We start from the raw sequence: 25,044 nt of genomic DNA, 5'->3' as shown, positions 1-25,044 counted from the left end.
ACACACACACACACACACACACACACACACACACACACACACACACAGGGGGAGCGTCTTCATTCTCTGCTCAGGTAGACATTACTCCGCTGTATCTTTACATAGCAAATAGTGGTCTGCTGCTATATTAATGCTCTGAATGTTACACGTACAGTTACTTTAAGAGCAGTAAGTGAGGAGCCAGCAGGCAATCAATGGCAGTATAGAACGAGCAATAAATAGGTGCTTGGAGAAAGCCCTTGGGCAGGCAGACACAACAAAACATAATGCAGTTCGATGCAGCAGAATGTGAGATTAGCCGTGGACACTCTTCTCACCGACTCATGCAAGCATCTTCCTGGTGGAGATAAATAACCAATTCTTTAATTTCACTGTTAGGGCAGAGAAGGTACGTTTCCTCATTCTCCAATATGGTGAGGTCATCACGGCAGGTGAGACATTAGTATCTCACGTCACTTAGCAACAGCTTGCTGAAGTGGCAAAGGTGTCCACTTTGCTTCTCATATACATGTACTGTCCATACAACACACCTAACACATGAGCCTATGATAAAAAGAAAAGCTCCCCACTGCAGTCCAGCAAGGTGTCCATTACATCAGTCAGACCAGTCACAGCTCGGGGGAGCCCTGTGCCCTCTACAGTTTATACAAAAGCAATTGCAAGTACAGCCTTGTCCTTTTCCTCCCTCTGAAAACACAACATGCCCTTTTCGTTACTGCCACATCCATCTCCTGCTTAACTGCTCACACACAAACTCTCCACAGTGCTGTGGTGGTAGCGGAGAGCAAAGGTGCACAATCATCATCAAAAATGCTTCCCTCCCCTGTGTCTAGGTGGCTTCTTACAGCTGCTAGCTCAACTCTGCTAATTAGCTATTGCACAGAGTTAATGCACCGCAGGCGAGCATAGCTTCAGCACCGTCCAGGTCTATCAGGGTACAAAGAGCCCAGGGGGAAAAAGACAGCAAGAGGCAATGGTGGTCACTCTCACATATATCACAGCAGCTGTCATTCACTGAGATGCTCCCAGTCTTGTCGCCAGTGTCGTAATGGGGACCAACAACACTGGAAAATCCCCCGTATGTGACTTAATTTGTCGCAGTCTCCATGAACCTACCGGTGGTCCAGGGGGAGCCTGCTCTATGTAGAACTCAAGGGGTACGAGCTCATTACAATGGCCAAGAGACAGAAAGTTTGGTTGGTAAGAATAATCTTCCGTTGAACAGGGACTATAGGAAGTGAGCCAAAGCAGTGGCCAGACACTGTGGCAGTTTGTTCAACTTTTAAATTCTTTCCAAGATCCAGCTGAAGTCTAACCCCCCGCCAGTTGTGCCAAAAGGTTATTCCTATCACTGTCCGCTCCTGGAAAAGATGTCTTTTAACAGCTGTGATTTGTCCTTTAAAGAGGAGCTACAGCCAAGTTCCCTTTGCCCTACACATGCATTATGCACATACATAGTTGGATGAGTGACTTTAGGTTCAGTGATACACTCCTGTCACAGGCTGAAAGTCAAGTGGTAATCCCACTTTTCATCGCTCCACCAGGGTACGGGGGAGTTATTTTTTAGCTCACAGGAGCAGGGGACAGGCTGACATCTTTGGTTGTGTTCAGGGAAACCTTTGATGAGGACAACACCAAGCGGAGCTATTACTTGACAGAACGGACGTCATTGCAGCATTTCGTCCTCTGTTGAGAGTCTACTTGTGTCACAGCAGCGTTTAGAGTTTTTAGAAAACAAAATGTCATCTGGGAGTTGCGTTTATCTCCAACATGATGAGATATTAAATGGAGGTTGAAATAGAATTTGAGGTTTGAGACTTGACACAACCAAAGTTCTCGTCACAGTGAGATAAGCTACACTTCCCGCCCTTCGGTGGCCAGGTCCTAAAATCTGATGAACAGCAGTAGATGTGGAGGAGGGCAATGCAGGGCTGGCCGGTCTGTGACTGAAGCGTGTGCTATTTTATACAGGTATAAATACTTCCTTATGTTTTACTATGGCTGATGGTTAAGTGGCAGTCCAAAAATATCTTCAAAATCCTTCAAATCATGTTATCTTTAAACTTTGAGTGCTGTTAAATCCTAGGTTTAGAATTAAGATTTAAAGCATTCATTTATTTATTTTGGCCAGCGGGAGGCAGCTCAATAGGCTGTGAACACATTGACATATTATAGCAGATACATAGCAACATTGGCATTCATTTGGTATGTTTCCACCTGATGAAATTAACGCAATATTCTTTTCAGCAGCATATTGCTCCTCCGCGTTCAGCAGAGTCTCCGTGGGTTCAACACAATAAATGACCCTTTTCACTCTACACACATTTGATCCATTGTTAATCTACACATTAATGGGTGCAGTTTAAGTAATAGTTGTATTAATAATTCATGCAATTAAGTAAAAAATCACCAGTGGAAAACAAAAGAGCATGAAACACCAGTCCACCAACATCTTCGCTGATGCGTGTTGCTGACTCACAAAATTCTGTTCATCTTTCAGATACGCTTTCCACTGTTTTACTCCTTTCATACTACCTTCTACACGTTTGCTCAACCAATAGCTCAAGCCTCTGTTTGACCACATACTTCAAATGCATGCATCACATCGTACTAAAGAAGATGCCTCTTACCTGGCGGCCCCGTGGATCCGGTGTCTCCTGGTAACCCCAGACCGAGCTGGCCTCGTTCTCCTTTCTGACCCCTGTACCCTGAGGACAGACACAAAACTCTGGCTGAGCAAAGAAATACTGTAGTAGAAGATGAAGTAGAGCTGTGGGGTGTCATGTTTACGGAGAGCGTGTGTTGGCACAATTAGTAAGATTAGTTCAAATGTCAAAACATGTTAAAGTCAAACTGTCAAGATAAGGATTCTCTTTCGCAACCTTTATATCTGTCCAGGGACTCGAACAGCTTCATTAGCTTTTTGATGATATATCATCAATACGATGGCACGGTCAGGCATCGAGTCTGCACTTTTTGTGAGAAAAACAGCTAGTTGATGTGGAAACGGGCTATTCTGGATTCCAAGTTTCAATCCCAGACCTCTGAATAATGAAAGACGTACTGATATCCTGTCCAAATGTTAATCATTAAACTAGCCATCTCTAAGTTAGTGTTGCAAGGAGGAGGCGTTGCGAGCTTGTACAGCTTCCCGTCAACAACAGGACCTCAAGTGCACGTCTTTGAATAATAATTTTAAAAAAGAACAAAGATGCTTTTTTTCAATCGCAGGTCAGATATGTGGGTCACTAAAGGCATTCAGAAAGTAAAAAAGATTTTTCCATTCCACAGATGCAGAAAACAGTCACGTCTATTAATTGAAACTAAACCCAGACATGTACTTCACTGGATAAAACATGAACATGATCATAAAGCCTTTTGTTCTGTTTGACCCAAATCATCTTGGGTTTAAACATTGTGTCTTTTCTATGATGGGGACTGGCTGCTGCATGATAACCTCTGATGTGAAAGAACAAGCAGAGATGAACACAACAACATGCTTAAGGCTGAAGAGAAAAAAACAAAAGCATTTACACGTATGTTCAAGGCAGGCTAACAAGTGCATTGATTGTAACAGTATGCTCACAAACACGTTATTCAAAGGCTTTCTCACGCCATGCAAAGCCTGGGAGTCTTTACAGTTCAAAACAGCAGCATACAAGTACGAATTTGAGGGGCTGTGAAAATAGATCCCCATGAGGCACTTAAAGTAATGGAGTCTCAGGACCAGCGGTTGCATAGAGTGCATCAGAAACATTGACAGGAGTATCAAGCATCGCAGCGCCCGGCCCAAAGGGGAAACGCTCCAACGCTTACGTGTCAGAGGAAAATCTAAGAAAAAAAGGCTTATGAATGCTCCGAAACCGAGTTTCAAAGAGAGAGGGTCTGGCCACACATTGCCACGATAATGAGACTTCTTTCAACACTCACAGAGCTTGGGGCATTCATTCAGGGAGGAGACGATCCATTGAGAAAATAGCCCTGTACCTTAAGCAAACAAATGCTGAATAGCACACAGGGCAATAAGGTTGGGTGGCACGCTGGATATGTGCACTCTGATAAATCGAAAATGCCACCCTGGGTCTGCACTTGGTAGAAACCAATTGTTTTCTTGGGGGCACTAATGGACACAATATGTTATTAGAATATAATATTGCCACAGAGTAGTTTTCCATGCTTGATTGATAGGATTGCAGTCCTGCACCTGTTGTACGCTATTGTAAATAGCATTAACAGAAACATCTAAATATTCATGCTATGCCTTACCAAAGAAAAAGAAAAAAACACCTTTTTTTTGGAGCTGCTGCTCCATCAAAGACCAATTACTGTGGGATATTTACTGATATTATCCAGCACAAAGCAGAGATTATAGGCTGATATAATAACAGACACTTTGTTTCAGTCAGTAATAATAAATATACGGAATGCACTGAAATACAAATTTAAAAATGAATGTTAAAAACAACAAAATGCTGAATTAATGAAATGCACTTAAAACACCATCACTAACAGTGAGTTTTGTCACTACGCTCTCAAAAATAAAAGATGAATAGAATGATAAATGAGCACTCAATGACAACACAGGGGAGGGGAAAAAAAACAAACAAAAATAAATGATGCTCTTCAGCATGCGTCCTTATGGGTATTCTCTAACAGCTTGATACTTTCAGCCACGTGAAATCAAACCATGAGGATAAAAAAAAAAGAATTCAACAGAGGGGTTATTCTTCTCCATAAACAATTCATTTTGGCGTATCGGAGAACAAGTCAAGTTGGATATTCCTGAGGAGCACAGTCTCCAGCAGAGGATGACGAGAGATAATGAGGAAATATTACCCCAAACTCTCTCCCCAGCTGAGTGGAGGCACAAGTCAACAAAGAAAAAATTAAGAAGTTGTTGAATTTTTGATTTATCAAGGGGAAAAAAAAAACCTTCCTTTTTTTGTTTTCAATAAATATTTATTGCAAAGCTGCATAAATAATCACATATAAAACACTCGTTGGAAGCATAAAAAAAACAAGCTAAACAAAAAGACGTGTAATGCAAATGGCATTAACACAGCACACATATTCATAGTCGAGTAGTTGCCTACTTTAACTGCATTATTCATGAATGAAAGCAGCATTTTATGTTATAGCAGTGGGTTAAAAATGTAAATGGTCTTGAATAATGTGAGGTAGATGCAAAGAGAAAGGCCAATGCAGTGGTGCTTTGATCTGCAACAACACTTTAACACACTCCTCCTCTTCAAAAGTTAAAGACATCGTAGTTCTGCTGCGGACACAATACAATTCTAAGCAAGGGATGAGGTATAAAGCCTGACCAGCAAACCGTTAGTGCTGAATGAGCAGTCAGATAAAGAACGTCCACCCTCTTTCCTGACTATGCTCCTTTTCTACTTTAGAAGCTTTCTTTCCCGGAGTGAGGTATCAATACTGGGCCTCTTTCCTGTCCACATTGATAATACTGTCTCTTATTCACAGTCAATTCTTCGTTTGTCTTCATATTTCCAAGAGAGCCGCTGTGCACCACACTCCTGGCCTTTCCTCTGCTCCCCGCCCCTCAGTCTGCAATGATATACGGGTCCAAGCAAGAGAAAAATACCCATGAATCCCTACAAAACATACGTGTCAACCTATACTGATTCCCCCATCCTAATCCAGCTCCAAACCAACTTTTTATGTACAGGAAAACATATTTAAGTGATGGATGTTGTGGTGCACGTCAACCTGCAGCTCTGTGTACGCAGTAGTAAATGCTGCCTGCTTTACATCCAGCAGCTCAGTCTGGCAGCCTGAGCTCTTACCATTAGTACCAGGAGGTCCGGGCTCTCCTGGCGTTCCTGGTAATCCGTCTTTTCCAGGAGGTCCTGGAGGCCCGTGGATTTGTGAAGCCAAGATCCCTGCAGGTGTCTTCTGCTGCACGGCAGTGCTCGATAGCTTCTCTACAAGGTAAGAAAAAATAAAAATTCATGGTCAGAATGCAGAAAAAAAAACGAAAAACCAGAAAAATGTAATTCGGGAAAATGTTCTACCTTCGAAGACCCTCAGTACTTCTTTTCTGATGAACATTTTGAGTTCTTCCATGAAGCTGGTATCACCCTGTGTGTGTGCAGTGGAGAAGAAGACAAACAAATCTTTGTTCACAATGAATTGGCAGCAGAGGAGATACAGAGGAGGCAGCTTTCTCAACTAAAAGACCTCCACTGCAGTTTGAAACCATCTGTGTTGAAAACAACAACAGGGAGGAGAGATCACTCACTCTCCCGTCATTGCCTCATCTGCCCTGCTATCACCTCAGTCCTCTTACCTGAGCCTACCTGCCAATGTCCACGCCTGGACCTCATTATCCTCATCAGTCACTCATTCTTTTTTTGAATTTCATTTTGATAAAGTTGAATTCTGCCTGCCTGATTACTGGTTAAAGTTTGTGCCTATCCCTCAGCTGTTTTGCCTTCCTGGATTGTGACTGATTAAAAGGATTATGGACGCTTAGCTGCTTCTGAATTTGTGCTTTTGGGTTCTGGGAGTAGTAACACTATTTGGCGAAATACTACCTTGTATTATAATATCAGATCTGTGCCTCAAATCCAGCTAGGTATAAAACAGAATCAGTCTGTGCTTAAGATGTCAAATGTAGCTTTTCATACTAGCTCTGTATGCCTCTAAATACATAAAAATACATGCTCTGCCACTCAAACATTGTTAACTTTCCAGGGTAACCATAACAAGCAATAGTAGCAATAGTAGTAACAGTTTCCATCACTGCTGTGAATGTTATGTAACTGTTGAGACCGCGTAGAGCATGTGTAAAATGTCTGCGACACATGGAGGTGTTTTCACTGTTCCGCAGAGCTCTAGGCACGCCCACATATCTCTTGTCTTTTTCTCTGTCTCCATATTCCTCCCTCTCTGACCTTCTGCTGCGCCTGCTTGTGGAGTGGGAAGTGCTGAGCAGAAAGCGAACAGCAACCTCCCTTGCACAGCCTTGTTTGATGTTTCATGCAGACATCTGTAGCTGCACCATTTTTCATACAGGGAGCGAGAACTGAACTAGTTACACAAGCTCAGGGAGGAAGTAGGCTGATAAAGGTTTTAATCATGCGGCGGGGGGATACTCTTCTTGTTATCGGTGGTATCTGCAAATGTACAACTCACCAAGAGGTTTACAGTCTCCAAATGTCCTGGGGGGCCAGGATCTCCTTTATCACCTAGTGGTCCGATCTGTCCGGAATCTCCTGCGCGGCCCCTCTCGCCTTGAACACCTCTTTCTCCAGGAATCCCTGGATCACCCTGCAGTGAGGAAGCCCAGACATCTCTCAGCTTTATATGATGGACGCACTGGCCAAGCCGTTGAGTTTTGCAGTACAACAATGATAACTGCATTTCACTATTCTCCAGCCTGACTCCTACACAACTGTATCACTTAACATGCTGTGCACACTGGCCTATTTCTCCTACACTGTCCAGCCAGTCACCTGTCCTGAGGTCATGTTGCCAACTATAAAGCTAAAAGCCTCATTTTGCATTCTCTGTTTGCAAAACGATTACTGTGTGAGTGTGACAGAGCTCTTTAATTTTGCCTTGCAAATACAAAAGGAAACTGCACCGAGCGTTAAATGCCTTTATCTACTGCTTACGTGCTTGTGGGGATTAGTCGTGTTTGTGCTGAAGTGAAGACTTTCATTACTATTCATCAAAACCTTTTTTGTGCATTATAGTCTGAGTCACAAGTACAGCTTCTTTTTAGGAATGATGCTGCTTACACGTTCTCCTTTGGATCCTCTGTCCCCTGTTACACCTGTTGATCCCTTAGAAAAAGCAGAGACACATGTTTTAAGGCATTGTTGGTAAAGGAGTAACAACTAAATCACTAGAAAAAGAAATTAAGATGACTTCGATGCTTTTCACCCACTACACACAAAGTATTGATGTTCCGTAACATGCAGAGGCACACATAATACTCCGTTGTTAAAATCTGTAGATATCAAGCAGAGACTTCTAGTATTTAAACCCATCATATTGGCATTTATAGAAGTTTCTGTTCTGTTGCCTGAAGGAATAACTGTGAGCAAGCTTTTCCCGAATTACTTGACTTTGAGAAATGTACACATTTCAAATAACTGTGCATTGATTGCTTCTTACTCAGCTCAGGTGCACTGCTTGTATAATATCTCCCTGTACAGTGTTTCACCTTCTGCAATGTCATGGCTTCTCTGCATCACTGCTGTTTTCGTTTGTGAAACGCCTGCTTCCCCACTAGCTGTCTCTACTGTATGGGGGAGCTGGGAGAGAAAGTACCTGTCCCAGGCTTCATGTCACAACGTCTTGTGTCTTCCAATCCCTCCCTGTCACTCCTCATTGCTTCCCTTTTACCGTGCAGCAATACCCCCGGGAGCATCTTTGTATCAATTTCCTTGCTGGATTACAGGAGCCATGCAAAAGACAATCTGGCATGATGTGGTTTTAAAATGGGCATCCCTTTGTGATGCTGTTCTCCCCTGCCTGCTTTAATCTGCAGTACTCTGTATTCCCCAATGCCTGATGGGAGGCTTAAATCTATCATCTTGCCCACTGAAATGTGCTTCCCCGAGCATTATATTAAACCTCAAAGCAGTGCGCAAGGAGTCTGGGTAGAGGAGCAAAGCCACCTGCTAGGTGGCACTGTTGCCCCACCAAAAAGTCAGGAGCCATTGCAGAGAGACATGAGGGTAAAGCTGTACAAGGGCTTCATGCAATGCTGATATTTTGGTGGAAGAGTATTAATAATAATAAGCAAACAATGAACTGTTGGGGTTGTCATTAAGGTGCAAAAAATCATGTCAATTAGACAGCAACACAGCGTATTCAAACCAGCTTGGTATTAGACTGGACGTGTTAGTGATGGCTATTCATAGCAGATCTCTTCTGCATGCTGTGAGCCCATTCTGTCTGATTCTGTGTAAATAGTGTGCAATATATTTGATCAGTCACCAAAAAGCAGACTTTGCTGCAGTATTTGTTTCAATTTTAGCCCGGTTCATCAGGCAGGAAAACGCGTATTTAATCTAAGTGTCTACTGCCCTCTATTAGCTACAAACATTTTATCATTGCCTGAAAGCATTAACTCTATAATTAGTGTAAAAAGTCTAAAAGTCAACATCGCCTTAAATCTGCAGCATTCCATTTCATTTTTATCATTAAAATCTCAAATATGCAAATAGGTTTAATGCACTCAGGATGCTGTAGCTAGAGAGGGGGGGGGGGTGTAAAAATCTGCTGTGCCATCTTTCCGCAGCTCGGCTGATGTAAAGCACTTTCTATAAGGGGATTTGCACAACTCACCTTGTATCCAGGAGTTCCATCTTTTCCAGGTCTCCCCTGCTCAAGGAGTGCAACACAAACAAAGACATTTTATATCAGCTCCCACCTTTGATTGGATCAGCACTGTTGCACTCCTAGTAATCTCCACAGCTAATGAGATATCTCAACCGAGGGATAATGATCCTGATTGCTGTGCGAACACTGTTCCATTGTGCGCTTACAGGAAAAATTACAGAAACCATCTCTGATGGTAATTACATAGAGGATCGTAATCATCTACAGGACAAGTGGTCGCTAACATACATATTTATCCATATTGTCCTTGAATCAAGCTTTTTCTCTCTCTCATATATTGGTGAAACCAACTGTTGATAAAGGAGCAGTGTGTTATTCAAAGCCCTGATGTACTTCCAGCCTGCATTACCGGAAGGTGCTGTTGCAACAGTTAGTCGTGATTTTATAGGGAAAAGCAAAAGAATTCATGTAGGATCCTTACAGCAACACCTTGAGGTCCCTCGGGCCCCGGGAATCCTGTCTCTCCGAGCGGCCCCCTCTCACCCTGTCGGAGAACAGAGACAGCCGATGTGTCATTCTGCCGTGACAAAGGAATGACACGTGGATTGACAGCTCAAAGAGAGTTAGAGGCTGAGGCTCACCGGCTCTCCTGGGATCCCTGGCTCTCCACGAGTGCCGGGCTTCCCCTGTCAATCACAACATGGGAAGAGAACAGACCGCGTTTGACAGGTCCTCAATGGTGTCCTATCTACAGCACCTCTGAAGCCTCCAGTTTATAATATACCAACCAGCTTACTATAACTCCACAGGAAATCCACTGAACACACCACAAGTAAATGTCCGAGTTATTAATCAAAGTAGTGTTGTGTTATGGCACTTCTGTTTTGACAGTTGTTATTCTGTGTGCATTGTGAAACATCATCAAATTGTTGCCAGCAGCAGACTTGAACAACCCAGATGATACATCAAGGAGGAAAGTGAGTCGGCGTAAATTATTAAAAAAATAATTTAAAAAACTTACTGGAGAACCTTGTATCCCAGGTGGACCAAGCAAACCGTTATCACCCTGAAGGAAACATTGCAGACGTTTCAGATAAATGACATACAAAAAAATAGACATACATCACTGTCAAGCAGACGCATTGAAAATGATGTCAGAAACTGCCTAAAACGTGTTCTAATGGTCTTCTTGGGCTTTCTCACTGTTCGGATAAATGCAATGCAAATAGTCTTTATCACTTAAAATATCAAGTCTCTACTTAGAAAAATCACAAATAGGGAGTTATGATAAACAACCTCCTTATGAACTTCAGTCTTTATACTTCAACAGCAAACACTTTGCATATGTCACACCTTTGACAGTATTCCCCTAAAGGATAAATTACTCTGAATGTCACAGAAACTGAAACGTTCCACCCCTGAAAACACACAGTCACCCACACTGTCAATCAGTGGCAACTTTTCCAAACAAGTTTAGATTGAGGAAGTTGCATGCAGGACTAGCTTTGTAATTGTGCAGATGGTGACCAACAGCATGAACGCTTTGGCTCCAAATTCCGGTGGTTTTACTGCATATCAAGTTCAGATATCTAAAATCTGAAATTCCGTGATTGAATTTAAAACACAATTATTTTTTCCCTTAAGTTGACTCATAACTACAACAGGAACCCATATTATGTTTCACTTTCACACTTGTAGCTGGAAATCTCATTTCAGACATACAATCTTGAAATGCTCTGTAATGAGAAGAAGTACAGAGAAAGCACTTCCCCTCACTATGTAATCAGGTTAGGTCACGGCAGATCATGAAACGCTTCTCTGGGCTGATACCGTTGCTTACCTTGGCACCGGGTAGCCCTTCAAGCCCGGGTAATCCCATGGCCCCTGGTTCCCCCTATGAGAGGAAAGCACACCACCGGCTGAGTCAAGACAAAAAAAGTCACTACTGATATCGACTGAGGGCTGGTAGTTCGCCCTTTTTGCAAACAAGAATGATGCTATTGTTTGGTGATGAGCTACCGGGACGTAAATGGAATCATTATGAGGCTGTCAGTAAACATTAAACGAGCACAGACAGATCAAAGCTACATAAAGACGAGTAAATGAAATTCTGCAGGAGCACATTCTCATATTGCCTCTTGATATTCTCTGTGACATATTAATACAACTCTTCATGTCTCAATATGACGATAATCCTAAGAGGACAATACTTCGACCTGAGTGTATTATGTCATATGACCTATGACACATGCTGTCTCACCTGCTATAGACGGGATAAAAAAGAGCCCCATCTGACAATCAGAATCAGACGTGCTTTCCGCACTAAAAATAGAGACCCATGCCTAGTGCTCGAGCAAGTGATGGCCTCTATCCACCTCATCTTGCTCAAGCTGCCATGGAGAAATGCCATTACACAGAATAGAGGGGCAACCGGTGCTGACATAGACGGATCGTGCAGGTAATTGTCACACATGTAGATTGTCATGAATAAGCGAGTGCGACTTAGGGGAGAGTGGGCCAGCCACAGGATCAGCTGTGAGACAGATTGGGGCAATTCCACCACAGCACTGGAGCCGCTCACACAATTTATTAAAATGTCAAATTAACATCCTGGTGAAAAATCACTGTGCAACAAAACAATAAAAAAAGCAATTGGCCCCGTGAGAATAAAGAATTCAAGTTGATGCCGTGGGATTGTTTCCATGTCTGCGTGGAGTGTTTTCAGGCATCAGTATGGGGGGGGGGGGGGGGCATTTGAAGTGCAGAAAGAGTTCATAGTTTCCCACTGGCAAGACAATATATGGTACAGCGGTTTCATATTTGCAGGAGACATGATCATTTTTTCACTGTGTGTTGGAGCTCTACTGCGAGTAGTTAAGTGTTCAGGCTTGAGGGTTTATTGACTTATGCTGTAGAGAACCATGGAGACATTGATAGAAAGCAACTGGGAACTCAGACTTCTCTATTTTTTTGGGCAGCATGAAAAATAGACAAATATTTCATAAAATATATATTCCAGAATGAAAAGCTTCTACTCACTGCAAGTCCTTCGTCTCCTTTGAGACCCTTAGAAAAGAGAGAGAAAAAGGACAGATTACTCCCGTGAACGTGACAACCGCTACCGTGAAAATCATAAATATAGTCTGAAATGACATGTGGGTACTGTATGTTAGTGTCATCAAATATTTATAGCATTCATTATTGCTCCTCTTGTCTCACAATTTCTGTCTGTAAATCATGCTTACATGGTGTTATATGACACTTCTGAGACTGTGGTCTTTGGCAAGCAAGATTTATTAAAATGATCAGGATCATATGATCCAGTCTGGCTGTCACACATGCTTAACAAAACATTGGTCATACATGTTTACATTTTCAGTAAAGCATTCCCGCATTTCCAACACAATCAAAACAAGGAGTATTGATACATTTGGCCTCTTGTCCCTCTTAACACTGATGGAGTTGCTCTCGGAGCTGTTGGCCTGTAATGGATGCAGTACAGGGAGAAGCTTCCTCAGGATTGAGCTGTGGTTCATGTGCATTGTGCGCTGGGGATATTGGAGTGTCTATTTTCCCCTCCACCTTTAGTGTTGGTGGATGGATCCCTGCAGGGCCTGTAAATGAATGTCTCCCAGGAGACTGGACGAGATTATAAACTGTTTGATAAGGCGGAGCAGGGGGAGCTGATGAGCAAATCGGGTCACTTCAGTTTGGCAACTGAACTTCTAAGTCCGTTTTTACATATCAATGATGTTGTGTGTCCTGGGGCAGGTCAGAAACACCTGTTTGACAGTCAGGAAGCCTCTTGGCCTTCACCAAACACCAGCTCTCAATGAACATGATTGACTGTGAGAGGGACTCAGTAGTCGAAAAATAACACTGGAGGGCCGGTCAGGGTATTTGTCATTCAGCTCTCCCAGGTTCTGCGGCTCGTACAGTATCAACGTGCCCATGTGCTTGCGACTCTCCACAGAACATTGTAAAGGATTTGCTTCAGGCATAACAATTATTATGCTTACCGGAGTGCCGGGAGCTCCAGGGGGTCCTAAAATAGCTCCACCACTCTGAAAAGACATTGTTTTAATGTTATGACTATATATTTTACAATGTGGGTCAAACACAAGCTGCAGACTCTTTTCTGCCGATTTGATTGAAGGCACTGTGACGTGCATACAATGGAGCACAACGACAGTATCGCTGAGTTGAAGTCATTTGAAAAGTCTTTACCTGGAGCTTGTACAGACTGCTCATCCCATTGCCCTGCACATAGGGAAACATCAGAGAAAGAAAGCATTTCAGAAACACAAAAGCGCACAGTGATTAAAAGTAATCCGGGTATCAAGAACTAGATAATCACGTCTTCTTGGGCAGTATTAGAACATAAAAGAATGTTTTTCCCCATGATAGATTGGTAGAGGGCAGCTCTTGTAAATGTAGAAGGAGTCAAGGTTCTCATTTAGAAGCAAGCGGATGCCTGTGCCCTTTTCAGGCCACTGAGCCATCCCCTGTCCTCCCGTACTGCAGTTTATGAGACCAGGGTGTGGGGTGTGGGGGGGGGGGGGGCACGGAAGGTTCAAGGGGACGGCTGATGAATTATAGATTTGTCTTAAGAAGTGCTTACTCACTGGCCTTTTAAAGGGTACGAGCAAGATCCAATGCCAGTGAGCAGGTCGCCACAATTTCGTCATATTTGTCAGTTATGTGTTTCTCGTAACACTAAATACCGTTCAACTGAGCAAAATATAAGTGCAAAGTTGGTTATTTCTGTCGGAATAGTTGCCGAGGCAAGGTTTTGGCTCTAACCTTTACTTGATGGGAAAAGAAGATCTTTGCATAGCGCTGAGAAAAGCAGGATGATTAAATGCTTCCAATGTGCCAGCTGTGTTGAATGAACGGCTTTAAGTCTGTAACCTTAAAAATGAAGAAGGTTAAATGTGTAGAAAAATAACAATAACGTGTATTTAAGTGAACATGTACGGCGACATAGAATCTATGACCTTAACAGAGGGTTTGAGACTTGTTATCACCATCTGCTCTTGGGAGGAACTTACCGGAGGCCCTGGAAGCCCGGGTCTGCCCGTGGGTCCTTCATTTCCCTACCAAACACAAACCAGAGGAATTGTTATACATGTGGAAATGGAAATGATTATCAAGCACAGTCCCCTGCTAATGTAATCTAATGATGAGGAACCTCATTTCCCAACTCTGACAAAAAAAAACATCGATAATTAAATTAGCAATAATTAAAAGCCTTGAATAATTTGGTTACATTTTACCAATCACTCTTCAAAATATATGATACACCTACATATAGTTCCAAAGTTACTTATACTCCCTGGAAAAAACATTTATTTATTACAGGCTTTGAGCCACGAATACTTGCAATGCAAATGAGCAAACACACAGTTTTGAATCAGTCATAATGAGTACACATTCATCCACTGTATATTGTTGATGAAGCCCCATAAGATGTACACACTACCTACATTATGTAGATAAATGCTTGAATATTAAAACACCTTACTCTTTCTCCTTTGCCTCCTAGTTGGCCCATTGGCCCAGGTCTACCCAGAAGCCCCTGCAAACAGAACAGCATCCCTTTTTAAGCATTAATTTAAGAATGAGGAACTCACAACATGTTGAGATACAGTCAACATAAAAAAAAGGTACTTTGTGTTATGAAATAATGAAAGACATTCTTACCGGGGCCCCTGTGCGACCGGTCACACCAGGAAGTCCTGGTACTCCAGGAGTTGCCTGGAGGTCACAAAGTGGATCACCATTTTGTAAAATAATGTTGAAACAGAATATTTGCATTCATATTTTACAGCAACGCTGGACTTACACTATGTCTCCTTGACTCATTTAAAAACACTATGGAGAAATAGAGCTGTAGGAGAACTCATCGTGCTCTATTCTCTGTTTGTGCCTCACACCTGTTCAGGATGTTGACTTGTATTGCAAAGACAAGATCTACTTCACTGTGAACACAAAGCAGCTCACAATTTTTACAGATGTGTTCTCATGTGTGCAAAGCAAAACAGACAGTCGGTCCATCTGTAATATTTCCATATAATATATAGCGAAATAGGTGATGTGGGCATCTGGATCTGTTGTATTACTGGCTGTTCCCTACAGACTACAGCAGGTACTGTAAACCTAAAGGCTGAAGTATAATGTAATGGCCCGTGTCTTATCCAATTTCTTGATGCCTGGAACAGCTTTCTAGGAATCCATTAGTGACAGAAATCACAGAAATAATACTGCACATAGTGATTGCAACTCAACTGTAACTTTCATACTGAAACTTTCATATTCACTGCAACAACTGCTGGGATTATGTTCACATTGTTTTCTCTTCATAGCGTCATTGAACATGTATAGAAGCTGTGAAACATTCCATCGTCTACATGCAGCATCTGTGTACATTTGTTCAGATAAAGCAATTCTGTATTGTTTGATGTATTTTATAGATGGCCTTGCACATGTTTCTCTCAATGATTTCTTTTATCGTTGAAAAAAAACAAAACCTTTTCAACAGGGGGTATAAAACGTGTTTTATTAAGCCTATAAAATCTAGTAACAAGTCTGCCTGTTAGTGAAAATATCCTGCCATTGCAATTCAATGCTGGAGGTTGACCTATGAAATGCTTCTCAGCTCCTCTAAAGAGTGCCTTGCTTTTTAATTAGCACACGCACACAGATACACATGCAGGGCAGGCTCTTTCTAAAGCAGCTCCTTGGAGTGCAACAGATAGGGCACAGTGCACATGCAGCCCTGTGGATGGCTTTTGATAGCTCCTTTTGAAAACAGACTTTCAGAGTAGAAGGGCTTGAAGATGAGGCAGACATCACAATACATTTACATTCTTTTGAAATAGCTACTTCTCAATGTCACAGTGACTTCCGGATGGTTAGATAACGACCGGATTCATTTGTGTTGGATTCAACTTTTGTTCACTCACCTCGTCACCTTTATCTCCCGTGGGGCCTGGGAACCCTCTCTCTCCTTTGACTCCCTGCATGGAGGCACAACCAACGAGGGAGGGAAAAGTGTTTTTCACCAAACATGAAAAGGCCTAAAACTAAAGGCTGATGGGTGTAAGCGTCAAAATGTCTCTTTCCCCCTTTACAACACACGACTTGAAATAGCCGTGGCACAACACTGTATCCATAGCAACAACTTCTGCAGCGAGCACATAAGAGTGGAATAACAGCTGGTTAGGCTGGATAATCCAAAAGGCTGTTTATGAAAGCGAGCGTCAATGTAGATCTCTCTATATTAGATTAAACACACATTTAAATAAACAATATCATAGAATGAGGCCATTAGCCTTACATATTTCTTTCTGCCATGCTGAGAAGCTGAATAATTCATTTCGATCTGAACAAAGTTATATCTAAAATGTGTCTTAGTATGCGAGTATATTTACTCCGGATATTTCCTTTGCCTACCTTTGGGCCTTCCTTCCCAGGGTTACCCATAGGACCCCTTACACCTGGATCTCCCTGTTTATACAGAAGCACACAATGAATATGAGTGTAAGCACACATGCTCTTAAAGTATTCAATAAGCAACCCCAAGAGTAAATATAACGAGTGTCATGTAATGCAGAGAAGCATGGTCAGATTAACATGTTTACAGCATCTGTTCCAAATTGCCTGCCATGCTGATGAGTTACTTGTACCTTTTCTCCCACCATGCCTTCTACTCCTTGCGCTCCATGGGACCCCTTCTCCCCCTTCTGCCCAGGAAGCCCTGGGATTCTCGTCAGGCACACACTGCAGGCATTCTGCCAGCGCAGGCAACACAGGAAGCAAAAGTGGTGGCACAGATAAGATTTCATCAAGTTCAGCAGCAGCACAGCAATTTCGCCCTTTTTTTATGTCACAGAGCCTGGGTGGAGGATAAGACCCCAACTGACACAAAGTGTTCTCTAAATATCGGCAGAGCAGAATAATGTGAACCCACCAAGGGTGTCTCCGAGAGTGTCTCTCATCTGAGCGGTGAACTTTGTCAAACTCATTGACTGTGACATTTAGGTGAGAATCTTAAATATCATTGTCTCTGATCCAGCCCAGGTATAGGCACGGGACCTTCCAGAAAATAGCTAGGAGCTCTAAGTTACAGGGAGGCGATGGAAACACGCACAGTGCACCATTAAAAAGCAGCATTAAAAAGAGTCTGGAATACAAAATAAAAATGAATCTGCACACCCTGGGTATCTAATTATTCTCCAAGGAACTGTTATCAATGAAGCAATATGTTATAATTTAGTATACAAAAGCAAATAACTCATTTGAATGTGTTTAGTCCTTGTTTGTGCCATCAGGGTGTTGAATGTACTAATTAAGATTGCCACCAAACAACTGTGATGAAGGCAACCGTAGGTGAATCTAACAGAGCACTTAATGGATAAAATAAGTTGACCCTGAGAGGTGACAGAAAATGATAAGACTACTGGCATTAGGTTTTAGGATGCATTATAATTATTGTCAGAGTTGACATGCATTAGGCATTATAAATTATTATCATTATTTAGCTAAGTGCTGTCCTGCAGGTGACATCATTTAGTAAGGTGACTAACCTGCTTCAATCAGAAGAAAAAGAAAAACAATAAATCGGTAATTTGCATAGACTTTGATGGAAATGGCCATTATTAAAGGTACAACCACAAAAGAATCTCAGGTAATAAAGGCTGACGGCTGAAAAGTGTTTCACATTACGTTTGGACCTCGCGGTCCCAGTGCCATTTCTGCATTTGGTCAGTGATTGATGAACAAAATTAGGGGCAATTTCCAGCCTTTCAAAATGAGAAAAGGCACGTCTCAAGACTTTCTTTCAAATCTTTGATAAGAGCATTTTTTTTAGCATTCTTATCAGCTGCTTTAACGTTTGGTAATTGGAGGTGAAGGTTTACGTGACAAGGGAAATCTACCAGAGGAAATTAAATTAAAGGATTTTAGAAGTAGGAGAGGTGGGTGCTATTCTCAGAGGCTTATTTGGGGGTTTTGGTGCGATTAGATGGGATCTGAAATACATAGAGTAGTGTGTTTGAAACAACAGTGGTGCATACCAGGTTTCATCATGGTTGATCAAACTCACTTTCTGTAAACCTATAAGAGGCCATGTTGTTCTGCCAGATTTATATATATATATATATATATATATATATATATATATATATATATATTCATTTGTGGTACATGATGATTTTGTATTTTCATTGTATATCTACATTGGTTAAAGTTATATCTGTATATCAGATAAAGAATGTAAAGTTAATTTAATTAAAAGGACAAACACAATGAGGGACATAACAACATTTTCCATATCTGATACTTGGTTTTTGCTACCCCATTAAGACTGATTGATGGAGTATTAACATCACGAAGTATAGTCATCCCCTAAATGATGTATGTCGGGTTGTTATGTCTAGCATGCAGCATCCTCGAGCAAAGAGAAACAACCTATTACTGACGGCATTTTACACTTTTTCACAATTCACACAACAAAAGCTTTTTTACATGCCTGTTGTGAAATAAACTAATATTAAATTCTGTATGACTCTTCATACAGTGCAAGGAAAATTGCCACATAGCAATCATTTCAACAAAACTAAATAAGCATGTTAAATTGATTGGCTGTATATATCATGTTGTCCTACAGTATGGCTTGACAGTGCACCTGATAGAGCTTTTGCTATCTCTCTCTAGACTGATAGCATCCATACATTGATAAAATAGTCTTTCAAATTAACACATATTGATCCTTTTCAACCACTAACCCAGGAAACCTTTTGCACGTTATTGCTTGTGAAAAATTGTAATTATCATTAACCATGAAGATGAAATACCTTGAGTAATGCACTCATGTCTCCAACAATTGGTAGGGCAGTCTGTCAAAGAAAGAAGAGCAAAAAAACTCCATGAACCATAACCACAGTCTGAATTTCAAAGCTAACAAATCTTTCATGTTTGGGAAATATTCTGTTGTTGTTGTTGTTGTTTGTTTGGTGCAAATGCCTCTACTAAATCGCTCAAAACACCAATTTCTGAGAAAATCTTTATAAGCCTTGAAGGAATGTGATTATACCCCAAACTATTTTTAACAAACTTCTGTATCAGTGTTTTGTTTTCAGTTTTTATCTGCAACGCTTGAGGAAAGAGTTCAATAACTTTGTTGCTGGAAGACAGTCTTCACATCTTCAAAATAGTGTTGTTCTCTGGAGCCGAGAGAAACATTTTGAATTGCAGCCCATTTAAAAATATATAATGGACAATAAATGGGTTTTATGGCTCTTCACCATGCACAAATATAAATAGGTCAAAATGCTAAACAATCAAGGCTTTGATGCAGCAGCAACGACTCGTATTGTACTCACACTAAAGCTTTTACAATTATAGTACGTGTTGCTTGGACACAAACATGTGCTAACAACAGGGTGCTGCCAATTTAGTGGTAAACTGCAACACTTTCCTCAAAGTGATGTTGGTTAGTGAATGGCAGGACTAGCTGCTAATCATCTAAAAAACTGGAGCTGCACTGTGAATAGTGATTTTGACTTAAAGGTTAGCTCAGTTCTTATCGCAGATCAGTGATGCTGAACTGCAGAAAGCGAAAAAGACATCTTCTCACTTACTCGTTCACCTGGGGGTCCAGCAGGGCCCGGAGGTCCTGGCCTACCAGAGGAGCCCTTTAATTGAGACAAAGAAAGGAGTTAATGATCCTCCTGGCTATGATAGCACACATGCACCCATCTCATTTGGTGGGAATTTTTTGTCCAGGAGCCCGGATACATCGTACTTGTTCATTCCACAGTGGTAGCTGACATTGTTTGTGCTTTTCAGCTGTCCTTTATCTGGAGATATATAAGGGAGCGAATAAGAGTGAAAGCACAGACTGATCTCACTCACCTCTCTTCCCGGAGCTCCAGGAGAGCCAGATAAACCTGGGGTTCCACGAGGGCCCTGAAAAACATGCAGACACTCTGATGCATTTAACGATCCTACTTTATACAACCAGATAACTGATAAACACTGCAGAATGTTATTTGTATTGCAAAATAATTGCATGACCGCTGGCCACAGCATCAATATGCCGAAAAACCTGTAAAAATAAACTTGTTGTTTGAGTGTTGTAGAACAATTTTCCACATACCTCAATTCCCTGCTTTCCTTGGGGTCCCATGCGGCCCTGAAAACACATCACACATCTTGTTAAGACCATCTACCCTCGGGCACCCGGGATCCAATAAAGGAATTGTGTTGGACACCTCTTGCTCTATTGATTGTCTGTCTCCAACAATCCTGTGTTTCAAAAATGAAAGCAGACTCACACACAATCAAATGTGTGCTGGGTTCAAACTAGCTGTGCAGAGCATATATGATGATGGAAGAGTACAACACGCCAGCACCTCACAGTAATAACCAGCGTTTTCTTCTGAGAGTGTGTTTAATGAATGCTGATCTTGATATTCAAAAGGGGATCTCTTTCTTTAGATGACTGAAGACAATAATCTGAAGAGATCGTAGTCTGAATGAAGTAATGATTGTGGGAGACACAGACTATCAAAACAACATCATACTCACAGGCGAGCCTATGATACTCTCTCCAGGTTCGCCTTTTTCAGCATGGTCTCCTGGCAGTCCTGGGACACCTCTCTCACCCTGACAAAAACACAAGGGAGCAGTCAGTGGGGTTTTAGTAAAAGCGAATCCAGAAGTCAAGCAGAGCTGCACTGCATGATCACAGTCATTAACTATTTAAACTCTGCCCGAGCTCATTTTCCCTTTACGCTTTGAGGTTTAAGGGTAAGAAACACAAGTACTCTCAATGTTAATGGCGTGCACATGTTCATTATGCATTTTATTTGAACTCATGCGTGTGCTGGGATACGCAGTATGTTCACATGGATCATTATTTTTTTCCAAGACGACACCTTTGATTATTGGGGCGTCTTTGGTGCATTTTTTTCCAAACCCGCAAACAAACTCAGCATGATATGATCAGAAATCCTTGAAATCTATGACAGTTGTTATATTTAGATATACAGTATGTGAGCGTATTTTGGTTTCGATGAAAACTAGTTAGCGAGGAAGCAGAGAGGTCCAAACAGTTAGCTGAAAGTAAGAGATACACTTTTGAAATAGATGCTAAAAATAATGGATACATAATTGAAATAACTAAACTTAATGAATAAACAGTTGAAATAGCTAAAAGTACTGGATAGAACATCCAGCGTCAACCAAAAAGTATGAAAATTTTACACTAGGCTTACAATATCCACTTTTAAATGATTGACAATGTTCAATAACATCCAGTTTAAAATCAATTCAAATGAACACATTTTAAACATGAAAGGTGTTATTCATGAAGGAGTGCTTGAGTTCATCTGACAGGGCTGTAGAGTTCAGTCTGACAAAAAGAATTGACCTGAACTGTACCTGAACATGAAAACATTTTTTCTTCGCAGTATTGATGTAAAACCATAAATAGCACTTATCTATCTGCAGAAGTTATAATAGTGGGCAGTATAGATGGCTGTGTTGGTGATGCTCCACCACCACAGTGCTTCCTACCTTGGGCCCGCGAGTCCCTCTGCTTGGAGACAACCCATCGCCCTACAAAACAACCGGAAGAAGAATATCAGAATAGGGATTCACTGCACTTTCATCAGCAATTCACTGTGGGACCCGAGGTGCAGCCCAAAAAAAAGCTGTTCTGGGGCACTGGAATTAAAGCAGGAAAACTGGATCTGTACGAGCTACAATCCACAGTGCAAACTGTCTGAACACAGCATTATGAGCTCATGTTCAATACCGTTTACAACTTTTGTAATAGTTTCTGTGTACAGAGGCAGACTGATAATGCCATTTCAGAGAAAAACCTTGATTGGAATTGAGGCTACTGTAAGTATTATTTACTGTACGGTTCTGATGAGACATTGATTTCTGTGGTCAGCATGTAATACTGGTACAAGTCCGACACTGCACAATGTAGATTAGCTGTACAGAACTTGGATTTGAACAAACACAGCAATTCTGCAGTTACAGGGAGAAACGTACCAATTAACTGAAACATGAACCAGAAAAGTTTGGAAAGTGCAGAACTATTTGGGACTAATAACATGAATGCATTTTCTTTTTGAAAAAAAAAGAAAAGAAAGAAATCCATTAGACATTATGCAATGGCACTCCACTGAGACAAACCTTTATATCAGTTCTTTGAGAGTAGAGGAAGATTGCTAATCTATGCAAATAATAAAAGTCGAAAGAAACGCAAATTGTTCATTATTCATTTAAAGGCAAAATCAATAAAGTGACATTAACTACTTGAGCACGCTGTTAAAGACCCTCAGACCATCTGCATTAACTTCTCTTCATTGCTTTTTCCCATTTTTTTGTCTTACATAACAAAGACCATAAAGTGCTGAGAATCCATTTTCCTCCAATGCCTCCAAACATAAATGGCATTCGTAAAAGACTATCAGGTCTTAAAGACAACTTTCTTTGTTTCACTATGTAATAACGTAAGAGGTCATTGACCCTATGACACTTGCACACACATAAACACACATGTTCCAGTGAAAATTGCTATATATATATATATATATATATATATATATATAGCAATTTTCACGGTGATGGAGTACATGAAAGAGGTTACATACGTTAGTCTTTCCCTAATTACTCAGCTAAACGGAACACACTACCAGTTGCTTGATGAGCAGGTCTGTTGTCGGTTAATGGTCATTTCAGCGTTTCCACACACGAAACAAACATGAAGTTTAAAGCCACAGAGCACTTGCCAGTAATTGAGGAGTGCAAGCATTGTCAACAAGGACTGAGGCCGTGGCTGCACATGTGCCGCCTTTTTTGGGAACGCTATAATGAACATTTCTATATGCAAAGCTACGTCCATAAAAGAGAGTGCTTCAACAGTTATAAGCTCCAAAGTGGGAGGATAGGTGATTACCCAGGCTGGGGTTATCCAATGGTGGATTACTTAATGGCATTGCATCTCCATAATGTCATGGCAGCTACACAGTTAGAAGACCTAGTTTATTGTACCTTTTTTTTTGCTGCTCTTACAGCTGCAGAGGATATATGCCTTGGGAAAATCAGTTGTATTGTTGTTCTCCTGTTTTACAGTTTCTATGTTTATATCCTGTGACTCAAGAGCTAAAGCCAACACGGTTAGATGAAAGTGACTTTCTAAACTTGATAGTACGCACCATATAGCCACCTCCAAGCTCTCCAGGCTCACCCTTAGGTCCCAGTGGCCCCATCACTCCACCAGAGTCTCCCTACAAATAGAAAAACTGAAGTTTCTCCATAGACCATATGTCAGACTGGCTCTGTCATCTCAGCAATGCAAAGGGTTTACTGTATTACACACTGGGAGGTGAACAAGGAACAGTCTGGAGGGTGAAGCAGGGGCACACAACATTTACCAGGATCACTTGGCACATCAATAAGCATGAACGGTAACATTGTTTGTTCGAGGGGACAGCTTTTGGCACTGCATGGACCTTACAAAACCATTAAGTTTGTAGGTTGGAAATTGATCGAACAGCCGATCCACTGATTGAAGGACATTGAGCCACAGTCGCCCAACTTATTTCTATCACCTATTTCTATAAGATTTTCATGCTTGCCTAGCATGTATTCTAAATTTCAATGGCAATATCACCATTATAACCAAGATCCTGTGGATAACTATCCAGCTGAATGTCTTCTTCTACTCTTTACTACAACTGTAACTGTACATTTGATGAAAATGCACTAAAAATAAAACCTGGAGAGTTCCATGCTAGAGATTGGACTAAAATGTCTGATGACTCCATGAGGCTCGCGTTACCTTCCTGTCGGTCTAAACTTTACTGTAGAACCGGATGTAAATCAAATCTGCCGTTTCTGGCTAAAATAACATGACATATTTTGGGAAAGAACATCGATTTGTGTCAGATGTGAAGTCCGACTGCTTCTTTTCGCCGTTAATAGCGGTCGCTGTGTTTCGGGTCATGGTGCGTTTATGTTAATCTCGGATCTTTTGAACACAACTTGCTCTTAATATTTACAAAGTTTATATTTGTACGACTCTATCATTAAAAGGACAGTGTATAGGATTTGGTGGCATCTCGCGCTGTGGTTGCAGATTTCAATCATCTGGATACTCCTTCGCTCACTCCTCCCTTTTGAGTATTGAACCATTGTAACACCGATAATCCCACAATTTAAGTCAGACTGTGGCACGCGGTACCAAGTTTTTGCACCCCGCAGTTTCACAAGTGTGTCATAGAACTACGGTGGTAATGTAAAACGTGAAAATTGAATTTATTTTACGTATCCAAAGAGCTTGTCTAGAAGTAGACCCCTGCTCACAGTATTTATGCTAAACTAAGTTCTCTAGTCTCCAGCTTCATATTTACCGTACAGACATTGTTTGTCTTTTCACATTTATTTATAGACTACCACATGAATGGATCAGAGGTGATAGTACAGCAGAGAGGAATATATATATGTGTGAATGGATGTAGAAGGCTCCAGCACTTTAGGTTTTATTTCTCTGCCCGTGGGTGTAACAGAGTGACTCCAGTGGTTGGGGAGTCTTACTTTCTTTATTTTGACGAGTGACAAACACCAACAAATATGCATCTCAACTGCACACTCTTCCACTTTCAACACAGTGTTTGGAACAAGTCCTACTGCAAGAAGAAATTT

General features: G+C 41.4%; 1 protein-coding gene across 1 annotated transcript in view; it reads right to left on the bottom strand.

Moving 5' to 3' along the window:
* LOC116379189 (collagen alpha-1(XIX) chain) overlaps positions 1-25,044 on the bottom strand; it is a 93,992-nt gene that overhangs the window by 4,186 nt on the left and 64,762 nt on the right. The window contains exons 28-52 of the mRNA XM_031841133.1: positions 21,901-21,942; positions 20,911-20,988; positions 20,480-20,515; positions 20,236-20,289; positions 19,962-20,015; positions 19,176-19,217; positions 17,007-17,111; positions 16,774-16,827; positions 16,284-16,337; positions 15,022-15,075; positions 14,843-14,896; positions 14,370-14,414; positions 13,546-13,578; positions 13,338-13,382; positions 12,358-12,384; positions 11,159-11,212; positions 10,340-10,384; positions 9,960-10,004; positions 9,800-9,862; positions 9,325-9,360; positions 7,767-7,811; positions 7,159-7,293; positions 6,036-6,102; positions 5,808-5,945; positions 2,631-2,708 (exon numbers count right to left, since the gene is read on the bottom strand). Of these exons, the coding sequence (XP_031696993.1) occupies positions 2,631-2,708; positions 5,808-5,945; positions 6,036-6,102; positions 7,159-7,293; positions 7,767-7,811; positions 9,325-9,360; positions 9,800-9,862; positions 9,960-10,004; positions 10,340-10,384; positions 11,159-11,212; positions 12,358-12,384; positions 13,338-13,382; positions 13,546-13,578; positions 14,370-14,414; positions 14,843-14,896; positions 15,022-15,075; positions 16,284-16,337; positions 16,774-16,827; positions 17,007-17,111; positions 19,176-19,217; positions 19,962-20,015; positions 20,236-20,289; positions 20,480-20,515; positions 20,911-20,988; positions 21,901-21,942 (1,483 nt within the window). The remainder of the gene's footprint in view (positions 1-2,630; positions 2,709-5,807; positions 5,946-6,035; positions 6,103-7,158; positions 7,294-7,766; positions 7,812-9,324; positions 9,361-9,799; positions 9,863-9,959; positions 10,005-10,339; positions 10,385-11,158; positions 11,213-12,357; positions 12,385-13,337; positions 13,383-13,545; positions 13,579-14,369; positions 14,415-14,842; positions 14,897-15,021; positions 15,076-16,283; positions 16,338-16,773; positions 16,828-17,006; positions 17,112-19,175; positions 19,218-19,961; positions 20,016-20,235; positions 20,290-20,479; positions 20,516-20,910; positions 20,989-21,900; positions 21,943-25,044) is intronic.

Source organism: Anarrhichthys ocellatus, unplaced genomic scaffold (genome assembly GCF_004355925.1).
Source record: "Anarrhichthys ocellatus isolate YVR2014 unplaced genomic scaffold, GSC_Weel_1.0 scaffold3, whole genome shotgun sequence".
NCBI classification, from domain to species: Eukaryota; Metazoa; Chordata; class Actinopteri; order Perciformes; family Anarhichadidae; genus Anarrhichthys; species Anarrhichthys ocellatus.
This window is presented reverse-complemented; position numbering and strand designations above follow the sequence as displayed.